General features: G+C 36.7%; 1 protein-coding gene across 1 annotated transcript in view; it reads right to left on the bottom strand.

Moving 5' to 3' along the window:
* The window catches only part of LOC118586931 (lysosome-associated membrane glycoprotein 1-like), a 194645-nt gene extending 178479 nt beyond the window's left edge, over positions 1-16166 (bottom strand). The window contains 3 exon segments of the mRNA XM_036192387.1: positions 6971-7806; positions 15092-15156; positions 16080-16166. Of these exon segments, the coding sequence (XP_036048280.1) occupies positions 6971-7806; positions 15092-15156; positions 16080-16166 (988 nt within the window).
* Between the last annotated feature and the right edge of the window lie 1285 nt (positions 16167-17451).

Here is a 17451-nt window from a genome sequence, read left to right as displayed (position 1 = left end):
ATCCTAGCACTTGGGAGGATGAAGCATGAAGTTATATGTCTGGGTGGAGAGAGGAAGTGATAAGGCAGGGGGGAGACATGAGCTTGTCCCTTTCAGGCTGAGGATTAGGTAGAGGTTAAGAAGTTTCTGTAGTGACTGGCTCCATTTCTAATCTTTCAGCATTTACCCATATATTTGGATCCAGGATTTTCTTATTAAGACCAATTAGAATGAGAGAGAGAGAGAGAGAGAGAGAGAGAGAGAGAGAGAGAGAGAGAGAGAGAATGAAAGATAAAATACATATATTTGTGTGTATATATACATATACTCTCACATCACACACATATACACATATATACCTTTCATGCACACATATAAACATACTTTCATATGCAAGGTCATTCCTGGAATTTAATGGATTGACAAAATAGGGACTCTATAGGCCTTTTCCCAAGTAAAATAGGAATACTTAAAAATGAGAATAATATGACCTGTTGTGTACATGCTCACACACATGTTGCCATTTATCTAGGGATTTTACTGTTCCTAGCCACTTTTCCATGTTGTTTGATGCACCTTTGCTTACTCACTCTCAGAAACCCTGAAAGAAGCCATGGTGGAAGGAAGAAGCCAAGTGGTCATTGTTGCTACCAGATCCTACTTTCTCTGTAACCCCAGGCTCAGACAGTTTCTTTATTATCTGGAGTTTTGACCTTAGACTAACCCTTGAAGGACTAGAGTGAAGAGAGCTCATTCATGGAGCATCACTGTGAGCCTTCTATGGTGGCAGCACAAACAGTTCAGCTTAAGATCTCATGCTTTTTGGAACTGTTACACATTGAGCTAATCCAGAATCTGTTTGAGATGTGGTCCTGGAAGCTTGGAAGTTCATCTTCTCATTGCAGTTATTATCATTAATTTTCTGATTCTCCAGTCTTCCAAGAATTTTGTGAGTTATGTAGATAGTTCTATAAGTTATTTTCCTACGTGGAAGTATCCTTAGAAACTTTATGTTACTTCAGGTAAGAAGCCCACTGAATCCAGCTTTAAAAATGACATTATACATATAACTTACTATTTTTCAAAACTTTGACTTGTCACTTTGTTGTTAGTTAACTGTCTTATCTTCAGATCATTTTCTTTCTCTGCCTTTCATCTATTGAGAGGATGCCTGCAGGGTCAGAGCTTCTCTGTTTACTCATTAGGCACATTCAGTGGTTTTCATTTATTTACAGGGTATTTTCATCACAACTTACAAGATTCTGTCAGCATTTCAACCTTAGTACATGTACTAAGATGATATTTGCTGAATATTTCATCTCCTTTTCCATTCATGGATTTACTGCCTTTAATGAATTTGTCATTACAAATTTAAAGTTATAAACATAAACTGTAAAGTGTGTATGTTCCTCCAGTAAATAGCTAAGTTGTTTTTTTGCTTTCATATCTACAAATCTCTGTAGTATTAGAGTTTTATGGGTAGAATATTGTCAACAACATTGTATTTGAAGCTATTTCCCACTCTAGTATCTTGAATTAATATTTTGCACTAAGAGTGACTGTCAAGTTAACTGTGACCTATATGCTTTCTGATCATCTATAAGTTCCATGGGAGCCTCTATGTCTTTGTTTTGTAAACAATAAAGAGAAGAGAGTACAATTATATATTTGAGCTGCTGATATGTGATAATTCATTAAACAGAATATTAGAGCATATTTTCCTAGCATCTATCAAAAGTCAAAGGGAAATATATTTCTCCTGGGTTTTAGAAGAAACTCACAAGTGGTCTGCATGCATCTTTTCCCATCATTCTCCAACAAATACCCTTCCTCAATACTAGCATGGTATCAGGATTAAGCAGTCTTAAACTAATCATCTCTGATTGTGATCTGCTTTGAGTAAGCAACACCAGGTTCAGAATGTAACACTGTGTTTAAAATGCAGCTGTCTTCTACTAGATTTGTATAACACCACTTTTACTTTTTGCCACTGTAACATCCAATGCTAATTGAACTCAGCTCATAAAAAAATGCTGGCGATCAGAATACACATGGTCCCACTGACCTTCACTGATTGAATCAATTGAGCAGTTCTCATTTGCTGGCACTATGTGTCCTTATCCAGCCAGAACTCTGTGACTGCATCTCATTCTTGTCAACCCTGCCATTGTCACCATGCAACATCACTTTGAATATCTTGATTTCCAACTTTGGGTTATTTTCTCATTGTCAAAATGTGCAATTAAACATGTTCTATGGCATTAATTCATTAAATGAATTTGCTGAATACTTATGATAGGCTAGCTATTGTTTTATTGATTGGAAATATATTGTAGACCATACCTTCTTTCCTTATGTGGTTTAAATTCTGCTGGTGAGAGCAAATGGTGAACTACTCAATAAATGTATTGCTTACCAGGTAGTAGATTGATAAGACTGAAGCTGGGACAATGAGGTTGTCTTTTTGGTGGTATAACTAGGGGTGGCTTAACTAATCAAATGTCATTAGAAGGATTCTAGGGAGGATATGATAGAAGACTTAAGTGTGTAATGGATAGTCAAGGAGAAAGATCTGCAAGGTGCAGTGTCCATAAGCAGGAATGTGAGTGGTATGTTTATGTTTGATGAACAGATCAGCTAGGCAGAATAAGTGTCACAAGAGGTAAGGCTGCAAATGTGTGATGAGAGTAACCACAGGAATTCATCAGCACCTTCAAACAGATATTTTCAAGAACGAGAAACCACTATAATATAATAAGCCCCCTCCCAATGCCTAGTTAAGCATACAAATATTAAACTGTGTTGAAAATGTACTGTGGTACTGTGATCCCATGAGATGACATTTATTTTGAGATTTCCCAGTACAATTTAACAGTCAAAGCATTGCAGGAAGTAATAAAACCCTCCTACCATATGTGGGGATGGAGGCTCAATTTGATGAGCTATAGGCAGGTTTACAACAACAGTCAGTTTATTAAAGTGGATTAGAAGGTTGTATATGCCAAATAGCAGGACAGATAGCTTCCTAAACTGCTGGGACCATAGCAGCTTTCCCCTCTAAACTACCTTACTCTCCCTTAATCCCCCGTGATGGAGCACTCAGACCCAGGATTTTTACTCCCTCAATGTATTTTTTTCTCTCTACATGTCATGTTGTAGAATGTTCTTTGCTCCTTTTAAAATTCTCAGACCTGCCTTTTAATTAATTAATTGATTTATTCATTTTTTGTGATGATGTTTAGATTTGAGCCCAGGGTCTGATACATGGTAGATAAAGTGCTCTCACATAATCATCCCCATTATTGATTCTAACTCCCCCTTTCTTCAGTCCCTAGAGCCATTAACTTCTCAGGTTCAAAGAGCAGTAATGGAACTTTTATCTGCTAAGAACTTCACAATGCCCTGAATTCTCACTCTTTTACCTGGTTCTCAAAGATGTTGCTGTGTGAGTGAGACTCAGAACTATATATATTTTGATGATTAATAATCTCAATAAGAAATTCCAGTGACTGCCATAGCTAGTGAATTGACAAGGATGCACACGGGTCTCTCAGACTCCATTCTGTCTACTGTTTTCATTATTTAAACGTGTTTGATGGTTTCTGACTCCTGTTGGGTTCCCTAGAATCCCCAAAATGAGTTTGATAGTTATGATGACTAAGAGTTTTGGATCAGACACACAATTTGTGTGAATATAAGAACTTGTGGTGTTTTTTAGTACTTCTATTTCTAGCAAAATACATATTCGTCTTTTTAATATTATTTCTTTTAAGCATTAATGATATTGATTTAATATTACTTTTGATGATCTTAAATATTATACTACTCCAAGAATATCTTTGCTATTAGTGAATCACTTAGGGGTAAATGGATGTAATATTCCAATGTCTTTCAAATGTTTAAGATCAGAGGTGGGGAGAGAAAGTGAGAGAGCAGAGAAGAAATCCATATTACAAGAAAAAGAATAATAAAAGCGTCTAAACACAATCTGTTGGGAATTTTGAGAAAAGGGTTTTACATGAGTTACAAATTTCACTTTTGCAACTTGTTTCAAGTTTGAAAATACATAAATATATAAAAGTTATAAAAATGTACTATATTTAAAACATCAAGTAGCTTCACCCACCTCTTGCAATGTAACAGCTGAGCTCTCTTTGTAGTCTCTAGTATAAAAGTGTTTAACATGTAGAATCTCTACCAAACATGTTTCATCTGAAATTAATCAAGTTTTCTGCTTTAATTCTATGCTGCAGAAAATCCAGGAAACAAACTAGCAAATGAATGACACACTGAGGGAAGATATTTCAGAAATCAGAAGTTGGAATACTCACTTGGAAAAAGTGACCTAATTTTCAACAGCCTAACTTACTTAGGTATGGGTCTGTTTTATGTTAAATTTGTCTTATGAATATAGGAAAGAATAGACAAGTTTCAAGTGATACAATAGTAAAAATCTGGAAAATCTGCATAGGGAGTTGTCATTAAATTATTAAGAATTATTGTTAACTTTATTTTGAGCTCCAATAAAATTACACTTATAAGGGAACCTTTAAATTGAATTTTCATTATATTCTAGAAGAACATAAAAATACTTAGAAGCATCTACTGTAATGTTTGAAATTTAATTAGTACCTTTCAGGCAAAAGATCTAAATATGAAAAATAATATTAAGTTTTAGATTAAAGTGATTGGTATATGAATTAAACTACTCCTAAAATTCTGTATGGTTAGGTATCTGCAATATTTTTTTAGAATAGTATGAAGTGAAATAACAGTGAGCTGTTAACCTAAGCTGAATATTAGCTTCGGTTGATAAAGAAGTCTAAAGACAGACATTTGCAAAGTTACAATCTCAGACCAGCAAGGTTGATAGACATGAGTTAAAATTAGACATAGGAAGGCACAGGGAAAATAGAGTTATCAGGACTCATCAGGTCAGAGACAGAGTTGTAAATTATAATATGCTCTCAAAGTAGAATACACACTTAACATGAATTCAGATTTTCTCCTTGCCCACCTGTGTATTTTGATAATAAAAGAATCATATTGAAAGAGAAGGGATAACAGCTTTTCTAGGAGTGCAATTTGTTTCTGTCATTTTTGCAGGAAAATAATTCTCCCTAATCTAGAAAAAAGAAATGACAAGAAGAGTCAGATGTCACTGACTGACAAAGTAGGAAAAGTTAAGAAAAGTGTTCTGAAGACAGAAAGGGCTTCAAATTGGAGAGAAGAGCAGAGCAGAGCAGAGTTCATTTCAGCCAGAGAGTTTGATAATGAAGGGGCTTTATTTTTATTTCATTCATGGATACCTTGTCAAAAACAGATGGCAGCTTGCAGTCACTCTTGTTTCTGAGACATGTTTACTGGGTATGTATAGCTGTCATCCATCATCAAAAAAGCTTCTCTTTGCGGCAAGAGCCAGAATACCAGAGAGTGTACTGTGCAACAGTGAACATGTTAATGCCAGAGGCAGAAGGCTAAGGGATCCATCCCTATACAGAGAACTACAGGTGACCAATGGCTAGGGAGGGAGGGCAAATCAGCCCCTTAATTGTTTTATTCTCCAATAAAAAGTGTCCCAATATAAACCCTGACACCATCATATCCACATAAGCAACAAGTATTGATTCAGCTAATTGTATTTATATATTTATGCACATTTACACATATGTACTAACAATAATCAAAAGAAAAAGAGGCTAAAAACATGAGATAGGTGGAACATTGAGAGAGGTAGCTGGGAGGGACTGGAGGGAGGAAAGAAGGGTAGAAAGTGATGTAGTACTATTCCAATTAAAAATGTCTTTAAAACAGCATTAGAGATATAAAACTATGACGATGGGACCACAGCAGCACTTAAATGCTCAAGTGTTCAATTTTTCAGTAAGAAAGATGAAAATTGGAGGACATTTTGAAGAATTGTATGGTTGCTGAGTAGGAGGTATGAGCTTAAATTTCCATGTGGAGACTCCCACTGTTATTGTGGAAATAAAGTAATTTTCACCATGCCAGAAAGGTTTCTTTTGGAAATTAAAAAGGAGAAAGTGTATATTTATGATAATATATTTATACATTCCTGAGTGGTAGTTTTAGTAGTCATACAGATAAGATTGTGAATACCAAGAAAAAAATAACAACTTAGATCATTTAAAATCTGCCAGCAAACAATTACCACTGAGGTAGAAAATTTCAATAAAATGCAATTTATTAATAACTGATACTTCTGGAAGCTATTTGCTGAAAAAAGTATAATCTTTACAAACATTAAACATTTGAAGAAACAAAAGGAAAGTTACATGCCAATAAACACTAGAAATAAAGGATCCTACCTTAGAATGATACAAAGATCTTGTCAAATGGAGAGTTAATAAGGAATTTTTGTTTGTTTGCTTTTTGAGACACAGTTTCTCCATGCATCATTGGCTGTTCTGGAACTCTCTCTGTAAAACAGGCTGCCCTTGAATTTACAGAGATCTGCCTGTCTCTGCCTCCCAAGTGCTGGGATTAAAGGCCAGCAAGATTTTGTTTTTCTTGGAGTTATTTTCTAAGGAAAGTGGTTGACATCTATGTAGTACAGTAATGATATAAGCTTATCATTTTGGATGCTCTAGGAAGGTGTAATGTAGGGTGTAGGGGGAGTAAGAGGAGTTGTGAAGACAGCTGGTGTGGTGACCTGAGCATGAGGACCTAAGTTCCATAACCCAAACCCGTGTCCAAAGAGTCAGATGTGGTGGTATGCACTTTCAGACCCAGCACAGAGGTGGCAAAGACAGGCAGTTCTCTGTGGCTCACTCATAAAATCCATTATTTTTTCTTTGAAAGGTTAAGATAATGACATAAAACTAGGTGAGTACTGTAGTGGGTAGCCATCCCAGCCTGGAAGTTCCAACCCCCATTGAGGCTTTGGTAATGGTCACGCCCACAAGGCAGGGCTGAGGGAGGAAGCTAAAGACCCAGGATCGAGAGGAGAGGTCTCTCTTGTTTCTGGGACCCTGGACGCTGAAGACATTAAGGGAAAACACCTTGCTGATGTAGATGTGCTCCGCAGTGTTGCACTTGTAGGAGTTCCCGAGCGTGGCCTGAAGAACTCTCAGGGAAAGGTTGGAGGCGGTGAATGTGGGCTCTGTGGCATCGGGAAGAGTCATGTACAACTGGACTTCTTGTAGGAAAAACAGGCTAGAACTGGCATTCATCCCAAACTTGAGTTCCAGGACACTGTTCTTGTTCTCCACTCTCAGGGTCACCACATGGAGACTGCAGGTCCCATGAACTGTGTCATTTGGACTGATGTTGAATGCTCTGGTCACAGTCATGTTGTCCTTCTTCAAGTAGGTGATGTTCATCTGCAGTACCATAGAGGCAAGCAGGCAGGTTCCGTTTTCACCAGTCACATTGTATTTAGTCACAGTGGGGTTTGTGGACACAAGTGGTGGCGAGGGGCTGGGCGGTGGTGAGGGGCTGGGCGGCGGTGAGGGGCTGGGCGGCGGTGAGGGGCTGGGAGGCCCAATGGTTGGAGAAGGTCCATCCTGTGTGCAGCGTTTCTCTTCCTTTCTGAAGTTATTTGACAGGTAGGCCTGGATAGTGGCATTGTGGAGTGTGACAGTCACATTATCCATGTGGATCTGGATAGCACTCAAACATCAGTATGTTTTATTGATGTCTGCCATGATGTCAGTTATGGAGTCCACAGAGTGGATCCCCTTGGTGCTGGCATTGGTGAAATATTGTGTGTCTGACAAGTTGTAAGTAAAATGCATGTGCTGGACACAGTAACGTATTGCATTTCTTGTGAAGCTGAGCATCAGTGTAGCAAATGTAGCAGTAAATCTATGGGGCCGGAATCTGTTACAACAGTGGAATACCCAGGTGAAAATTCCTACACTCTTAGAAAAGGAATACAGGCCAATGCATGTTTCTAGGAATAATATTATAACATGCTATAAAAAACAGTCACCAACCATTCAGGCTGTACACAAACAAAGCACAACTGCTGTTGAACTCTCAGAAGCACCAACTGCCTTACCTTTAAAAAAGTCTGGTAATTGGAAAATGCTGACAGATCTGACAGCTATTAATAAAGTAATTCAGCCAATGGGCTCCCTACAGACTCGGATGCCCTTGCTCTCTTGGCTACCCAAATAATGGCCTATAATAGTTATGGACTTAAAAGACTGTTTCTTTACCATACCCTTACAAAAAAATGATACAGAAAAATTTGCTTTCACAGTTCCTAATTATAACAATTCTCATCCAGTCAAGAGATATCAATGGAAGGTCCTCCCACAGGAAATGTTAAACAGCCCTACCTTATGCCAATATTTTGTGCAAAAACCATTGGAGATAATTCCTGTAAAGTTTCCACAATCCATAATTTATCACTATATGGATGATATCCTATTAGCTGATCCAAAGTTAGAAACATTAGAAAGCATGTTTGAAGAAGTAAAAAAAAAAGTTTGGCCTCACTGGGGACTGCAAATTGCTCCTGAAAAAATACAAAGAGGAGATTCTATTAATTACTTAGGATATAAGATAGAGTTACAAAAAATTAGACCCCAAAAGGTACAACTGAGGAGAGATCGATTGAAGACACTTAATGATTTTCAAAAGTTGTTAGGAAGCATTTCCAACTTATTGGGTATCATGGGAATACCCAAAGATGGACTACAAAATTTGGCTAATACTCTAGAAGGGGACAAAGAATTAAATAGTCCAAGAGAAGGAATTGGCTCTAGTAGAAAAGACAATTCGAGAAGCACATGTGGATCGTACAGACCCAGAACTTAAATACATTCTTGTCATATTCCCCTCCAGACATTCCCCCACAGGTATTTTGATGCAGAGGGAAGATGTTATATTGGAATGGATATTCCTACCATGTAAACCAAATAAGAAATTAAAGACTTATATAGAAAAGATCTCTGATTTGATTCAAAAAGGTAAATTAAGACTTCGCCAGTTGACAGGAATGGACCCAGCAGAAATTGTAGTACCTCTAACTAATGAGGAAATTTCATCATTATGGAAAGATAATGAATACTGGCAGAGAGCCTGCAGTAACTTTTTGGGAGAGATTAACAACCATTATCCCAAAAGCAAGAAGATAGAATTCTATATAAAGAAGATTGAATGGGTCCTTCCTCATATTGTACAACACAAGCCAATTTCTGGAGTCCTCACATTCTATACTGATGCAAATAAATCAGGGAAAGCAGGATGCAAATCAGGAGACTTAAGTAAAGTGGTACAAAGTCCATACAGCTCTGTACAAAAGGAAGAACTGTATGCCGTTCTTATGGTACTGATGGACTTCACAGAACCCCTCAATATAGTCACTGACTCTCAATATGCAGAGAGAGTTGTTTTACATATTGAAACTGCTGAATTTATTCCTGATAATACAGAATTAACTTCACTATTCATACAATTGCAGGAAATCATCAGAAAAGGGGAACATCCTATATATATAACACATATCAGATCCCATACAGGTCTGCCAGGACCTCTAGCACAAGATAATGATGAGTTTGATCAGTTACTAATAGGCAATGTGCTAGAAGCCTCAGAATTTCATAAGAAACACCATGTAAATAGCAAAGGTTTGAAGAAGGATTTCTCCATTACTTGGCAACAAGCTAAGGATATTGTGAAAAAATGTCCTACTTGTTCCTTCTATAACCAAACTCCATTACCTACAGGGAACAATCCAAAAGGTATACAAAGAAATGAAATTTAGCAGATGGATGTGTTTCATTTTGCAGAATTTGGAAGATTAAAGTATGTACACCATACCATTGACACCTATTCAAGATTTCAGTGGGCAACTCCTATGAGTTCTGAAAAGGCTGATTCTGTGATTACACACCTATTAGAAGTTATGGCCATCATGGGAATACCTGTACAAATTAAGACAGATAATGTCCCAGCATATGTCTTCAATAAAATGAGACAGTTCTTTGCTTATTACAATATAAAGCATGTTACAGGTATATTACACAATCCCACAGACCAAGCAGTCATAGAAAGATACAATCGAACTTTAAAGGATATGCTCAATAAACAGCAACAGGTAACAATGACTCCTAGAAATAGATTGCATAGTGCTTTATTAACCTTGAATTTTCTCAATGCTGATGAGAAAGGAACAATAGCTGCAGAGAGACATTGAACAACAGACAAAACTCCTGAGCTAAACCAACCGGTTTATTTCAAAGATGTGTTGACCTCAGAATGGAAACCTGGATATGTCCTACTTTGGGGAAGGGGTTTTGCTTTTGTTTCTGTGGGAGAAGAAAAGCTATAGAATCCAACAAATTTAATAGAAATTTGATTCGAACAGGAGAAACCCCTTGATGAGAAGTAAAAGATCATGCACCGATGTGACATCTCTTTAGGTTGTAAGAAAAATTTAACAATTAAAGGTTGGGGTAGGGTTCTGATTTTGTCTTTCCAGGATAATGGGAATACCCATCTTCCAGAAATCATAAGGCCTTGGATATCCAGATGTTTACAGCAGAAAGAAAGAATCTATTGGTACCAATCTACACAGGGTAAAATATCACTGTCTAACATCTATATCTCTATCAATCTAGAATAGTTGTGGTTCCACTTCAATTATAAACCAAGCTTGCTTTGGAGATGGAATTGGCTTACTCCTTCTCTAAACTCAAGCATAATGATAAAAGAAAAGGTTGAAAGATTCTTCAGTCCCATATCAGAAGAGCCCTCTGGTGTGAGACAGAAGGAAACCAATTATAAGGGACCGTTGTCTTCAAGATTCTAATTCTCTCCATGCTTACTCTTTATTTCTCAGAATCCTTTCTTACATGTCATGACATCTTTAAATCCAAACCTTCCATTCTGATAAAAAATAAGTTTTTCCAATAGGAATCTCTGAAGTCTCCAGAAGGAAGATGGGGCTCCAATAACAACAACTCTACCCAATCCAGAATGATGCCATGGTAATCATCATCATACTACACTTCTTGCCAGAATTTCAGACAATCTTACCCGTTACTTTTTTTGGTGCAGAACCTACAGTTAGTCTAACTGAGATTTAACTATCTGAGCTTTCTCACAATACCCAACAGAGATACCATCGTCCCCTAAACAGCAGGAAGCAATTCTAAGAAAATTATGTCCCTTCTCCCTAAGGTTTCATATTTCTCAGGGTTATGGATAGTGGTTCTAGGGTTGGGAGTGGAAGAAACTGTTAAACTCAGTACTCTCCTTAAGGAAAGAAAATATGTCTCAAAAAATAAATAAAGGGAAAAGAAGAAATGGAATGGATAGGTATAAGATATTATGGTAGACTATCATATACATTAGTAAACAAATTAAGTAATATAGCAGCCTTACATAATTTGCACTGTAATTTGTACTGTTATGAATTCTCATATGTTGATACAAATATAAACTTTTTATATTCTTATTTAAGATAATTTGTATATTGATACAAATACAGAACTATGTTTGTTATATTTTTACTCTCATTTGAAATATTTGTACATTGATACAATTGCAAATTTATATCTGTCATACTGTATGTATGTTCTACTTCTGTTTAAGATATTCTGCATACTGCATACAATTATTATCATATTGCATATTGCACTATATATTCCTACCTCTGTTAAAGATATTTTGTGTATTGTCACAATTTAAATTCATTGTCCTTTTACTGTACATTTGCTACATATGGCTTCAGCCTTCCTCTCTGTCCTTCTGGCCCTATGCATTCAACCCATCTCGAGCTCTGTTTTATCTGAGATAGGATGCCAGTTCCTAAAAGTTGGCCATCTCCATCTTGAAGAGGCCAATTCTGATGCCATGATTTTGGTGTAATTATAGTCACATTTGCACCTGTGTCTACCAGGCCCTCCAGAACCAAGCCATTAATTCGAATTCTAAGCTTTGGTGTTTGTTCATTTATGGAAGTCTGCCAAAATATATGTTTTATTGTGTTCTTTGTAAACTGTGATTCATCTATCAGAGCTGTTTTATCATCCATTGCAGTATCGGTTTTTACATTAGGCATTGGTTTATTCAGTTGTCCTGGAGAGGAATGTCTTCCACAGTGGCTGGGAATGTTTTTTACCACATTTGATTTGGGGACCTGCAAGAGGCCCCCTGAGGCGTTTCCCGCTACTAAAGGGTTGCCTCGTAAATCTATTTTTGATCTGCACTCACTGGTCCAATGCCGGCCTTTGCCACATCTACATAATCCAGGAGGTGGTTGGGGTCTCCTGTTTAGGCTATTCCTAGAAGGAATATTACTTCTAGGATTACCCCATGTACAATTTTTACTTATATGACCTGGTGTACCACATTTAAAATATTGGGTCATTGGGTACCACGTGTCCTTCTTTCACCTCTGGGATTTGTCTCTCCTATCCAAGCCTCATTGCTGTAGTTAAGAGACTCAACACCTTTAGTATACTGAATCAATTCTTCCAAAGGAGCTGATCTGATCTTTAATGGTGTAAGTATTCTTTTGCATTCTGCATTAGCATTGTCGAATGCCAAGGACTCAGTTAATATTTTTCTTAATTCTTTATCTGACATAGCTTTTGAAATAGCTGTGTTCAGCCTTTGTAAAAAATCAATGAAGGGTTCGTGTGGTCCCTGAAATATCTTTGTGTATACCTCAGTTGCTTTTCCAGGTTCTGGAATTTTTCCCCAAGCATTTAGAGCTACTGTACGGCATAGGGTCATTGTATGCTCATCATAAATGGCTTATACATTCCTGTCAGCAAAACACCACTCACCAAGTATTTGATCTTGGGAGATCTCAAAACCTCTGAGTTTACCTTGTTGTTCTAAATTTCTTGCCTCTTCTCTCAACCAGCTTTTCCACTGTAACTGCTGGCTATATTCCAGAACAGCTGAAATTAACTAATGCCAGTCATCTGGAATGATTCTATGTGAGGTAGACCACGAATTTAACATCTGTTTTATGTATGTGGAGTGTATCCCATATATAACTACTGCTTCCTTTATATTTTTAAAGTCCTTTGCTGAAATTGTTTGCAATGTGTATGTCGTGTATGGCTTGGGGTATGTGTCATCTGCTGGCTTCTCATGGATGATAACAGGATAAGCCATTGTATGAGAGCCATTTGGAGATGTTACAACCTATATGGTCTTGCCCTTCTGCTTATTAGTTCCCTTGTCATGTTTATTGAGAGTTTCCCCCAGGGCTTGTAGATTTTTCATGGAATCATGGAAATTTTTATGTTCTTCTGAAACACATGATTCCATTGACCTTATCTTATCCATTAATGATAATTTTTCTTCCTTATATAGCGTCTGAGTAGCTACAACTTCACTCTGGAGAGTTAGTGTTCTATCCATTAAATACTCATATGTCCGGCTAGCTCAGTTGGTAGAGCATGGGACTCTTAATCCCAGGGTTGTGGGTTCATGTCCCACTTTGGGTGCCAGATATTGGTGAAATTATTAAAGCCACTCCACATAGTTAAAAGGGAGGTTTATTTTGTGGGGTAACTTACAAATGAAGGGATAAGTTGTAGTGTCTGGCAAAGATATGGTGCAGTCTGGTGGTGTTCTCTCGGTCTACCTCCAGCATCCAGGGTCCCAGAACCAAGAGACACCTCTCCTCTTGATCCTGTGTCCACAGCTTCCTCCCTCAGCCCCGCCTTATGGGCTTGACCATTACCGAAGCCTCATTGGGGTTTGGAACTTCCAGGCCAATGCTGGGATGGGTACTCACTACAGATGATGAATTGTATGGTTAAACTGAAGGTTCCAAATTGACTTGGAGGAAGTCAGCATATATCACATGATGTCAATGTCAGGAAAAGAGAGGGGAAACAGAGTGGACATTTTCACCTGGTTTCAAGCTCAGGATATTAGTGGTGAGGTAACTGTGGTCACTGCTACAGAAAGCTGGAACTAACTGTTTTTGAGATTCCTAGGTTGTTTCTAATTATTTTGCTATTATAAATGAACCTAGTTCTAGGCATTTGAACACTATCTCTAAGGATACCTCATATTTTTCTTCATAGATTGAATTATTTTATAAGTCAATTCTTATTGTTTCCCATATTTAGAAATATCAGTTAATGTTTTTACATGATTCTTATATTGTATTGGTTTCTTTTGGAATATCCTACTAATTTTTCTATGCACGATGATAATTTTATTTTCTTTCTACTCTATCGTCATTTCTTTTTCCCACCTGTTTATAGTAGCTACAAATTATAGATTGGTACTGAGTAATGAGGATGAGATCTTTACTTCCTTGGTCCCAATCTTAGAATTCTGTTAACCATAAAACATATGTGAGATTTGTTATTTGCTCATTTTGTTTTGCTTTTTATGCCCTTTGCCTTTTCAGAGTTTCCTTCTATTTTAGTCTGTGGAGAGATTTTATAAGGAGACAATGGTGGTTAATTTTTTTCCTAGGTATGATCTCACTATGTAGCTCTGGCTGGCCTGTAACTCCCTATGTGAATCAGATTGGTCAAAAACTCACAGCTTTTTGGAATTAAGGGCATGCACCACCACCCCAGATGATTGTGAATTTTACCATTTTTGTTATTCTGCTGTTTATATGTTTTCCTTTGCTTCTTAGTAATATGGTAAAGTTTACCAATTCTATGTTTATAGTGCTAACTCAACTTTCTTGCTATAAACCTGACTTAACTGGAACATACTATCCTTTCTATTTATCATAGAATTTAATTTTATCTTTTAAAGATATTCCATCATCTTCATGGGTTGTATTGATCTGTGATTTTTTTCCTTGTAATTCTCTCCTTGATTTTCTGTTAGACTACCACTCCTGCTGGACATGCTGCTGATATTTCAATAAAGAAGCCTAAACAAAATCACACCCTCATCATCTGAATAATTCTTGATAATTGATATACAAGTCCTTTCCAACATCTCTCATATGAACAAAATAGATCATGTCTAATAAACAGTGAGTTGAGTCTTATTCTGTGCCAATTCCAATTCACCTCCCATTATTTTCTTGGTAGTGAAACTGCTTCTTTTGGCCACATTCCCTCTTCAGAAAGCATGGTGTGAGTCTGGAGTGCTCTCAAAAAATACAGACCCCCAGGGTCACCTTGCCCCTGTTCTTTACCTTGCTGCAGCCTCCTCATAGTGGACTCTGATCTCCTTGCTGACTGCCAAGCTGGAGTAAGACGTCTAGTGCAGTGATTCATTTATTATGTTTGTTCCTCAGCCATTGCCTGCTCAAGCCTAAAGGTTATCTAGCAACTCAAAATACACAGCACACTTAAGCTTGAGCACCATGACTGCATATACTCCCAATGTGCCTAACTCCTCCACAAAATGGCTTGCCAACTTTGATCTGCCCATAGTATGGAAGAGAGTTGCTTCCTTTCTTAGTGACCAAGGTTACATTCAGTCACAAGGATTTGCTAGAAATTCTTCAGTATTGTGTGGCCCCAAACCATTCTTTCAAGGGTGTCTGACTTCTAGCCTTGTACAAAAACACCTAATTCACAAAACCATTTTCCTATTTACATTCTTGGATATTAACCATTGATTATCAGCATGACTATACTGGAAGGAGTTTATCTTTTGAAAACAAATAAGCAAGAAGACTTGATACCCAGATAGCAATGACATCTTTAATGGTGTCAGAAATTACAACAAAATTCCTACATAGAGGATAGTAAGAAGAATCTGTGAAAACAGTCAGTGTTAGGTTTATTTTTGTGACCTCATATACATATACATTTTATATATACTTGAAGTAAAATAATGCAGGAAATTTTGGCCATGTTTAATACACTTAAGGACATACCCACCATATTGAGCTGTGACTCTCTTCAGTGAATAGTGTATGTCAGATTCTTGTCCATAACAAACATAAAAATCTAGAACCATCTGAAACAGTAAGCTCAGTGGATCAATAGTGGTTGATGTTCACAATAGATCCTATTCAAATGATTATTCTAAACACTTGCTTATTAAAACAGCCTGACAGAAATACATGAGATATTTTTCAGAAATTCTACAAAGTTTAAGAACCAGAGGAATGGTGGACACCAAAGAAACAAGGCTTTCTAAACACAACAAGGTAGGTGAGCATATGAACTCACAGAGACTATAGCGGCATGCATAGAGCCTGCATAGGTCTGCACCAGATGGGTCTTAGAGCTGAAGGAGAAGTGAACACATGCCCCCATTCCTAATCCAAAAGCTCTTTCCAACTGATAATCACTTGCAGATGAAAATTTAGTATTCTCTAAAGGAGTTTCACTGGGAAATCAAACTGCTTTTAAGGATAGGCTACATGGCCAGTAGTATAAACCCAACAGAAAGCAAACTCAGTGACATCCTCGGGGATACCTTGTCTCAGAACGTTATGTCATGTCTTTCTCTTTTTCTTCTTTTTACAATCATATATATATATATATATTATGTTATCAGTAAATAAATAAATATTTATTTATTTTCTGTTGCTACCCTACAGTTCCTTTGTGTCCATATTATGGCTTCTCATCTTGTGTCTTTACGGGATTCCTCAGTGTGTGAATGAGTGGCTCTCTGGTTTATATGTCTCATGATCCTTTTCTTGGGATCCTTTTCTTCTTCTATTTGTTTTTTTTTGTCCTATTCTGATGTGTTTGTTTTTTTGTGTTAACACTATATAATATAATATAAAATTAAATTATATTATAATATATATTATTATTCCTTATATGTCCAATTGTTTTTTAATGCAAGACAGAAAGGTGGTGGACCTGGATGACAGGGGAGGGGGGAAGAACTGTGAAAAGTGGGAGGAACTGTAATCAGAATATATTTTATGAAAAAAAAATCTATTTTCAATAATAGATTAAAAGTAAATTTTTTAAAAACTAATTGGCACCATCTGGAGGGGTTTTTCCTTTGAAACTGCACAAGAAATAAAGTTATGAAAGAAAAATGTTCTATTTCCTGATTATACAAATGAAAGCAAAGTTTAATATACTTGTGAAAACTCCTCAGTCTCAACATAGCTAATATAGGTACATTTTGCTTACATAAATATTACCTTCATTGGTTTAAAACAGGAGAAAAATTATATAATTGAAATATTAGTTTACATCAAGATGTTCAGTAAATTATATTGTTTTCTAAAAATAAAAATAATGGTTACTGTTACTATACCAGAAAGATGAAATCCCTGCATTCCATAATACTGTCTAAAGCCCTAAAGGTAACATAAATAGTAAGATCTTGAAAGATGCAGAATCTGAACTGGACACTCATAATTTTTACATTCCATATGTGAGTGAGGTAATGCAATGTTTGCCTTCTCTAAAAGAATTATTTCATTTAGTACAATGTATCTGTGCTTCATCCATATTATTATGAGTAAAATGTGTATTATTTTCATTATGATAAGAACATTATCCATGAGATAAAATATATGCAACCTTATCAAAAGTGACACACTTTTCTCTAAAAGGAGAGTAAAATAGTGCA

The sequence above is a fragment of the Onychomys torridus genome, chromosome 7 (genome assembly GCF_903995425.1).
Source record: "Onychomys torridus chromosome 7, mOncTor1.1, whole genome shotgun sequence".
NCBI classification, from domain to species: domain Eukaryota; kingdom Metazoa; phylum Chordata; class Mammalia; order Rodentia; family Cricetidae; genus Onychomys; species Onychomys torridus.
The sequence above is the reverse complement of the archived record's forward strand: the minus strand, read 5'-3'. Positions and strand labels throughout refer to the sequence as shown.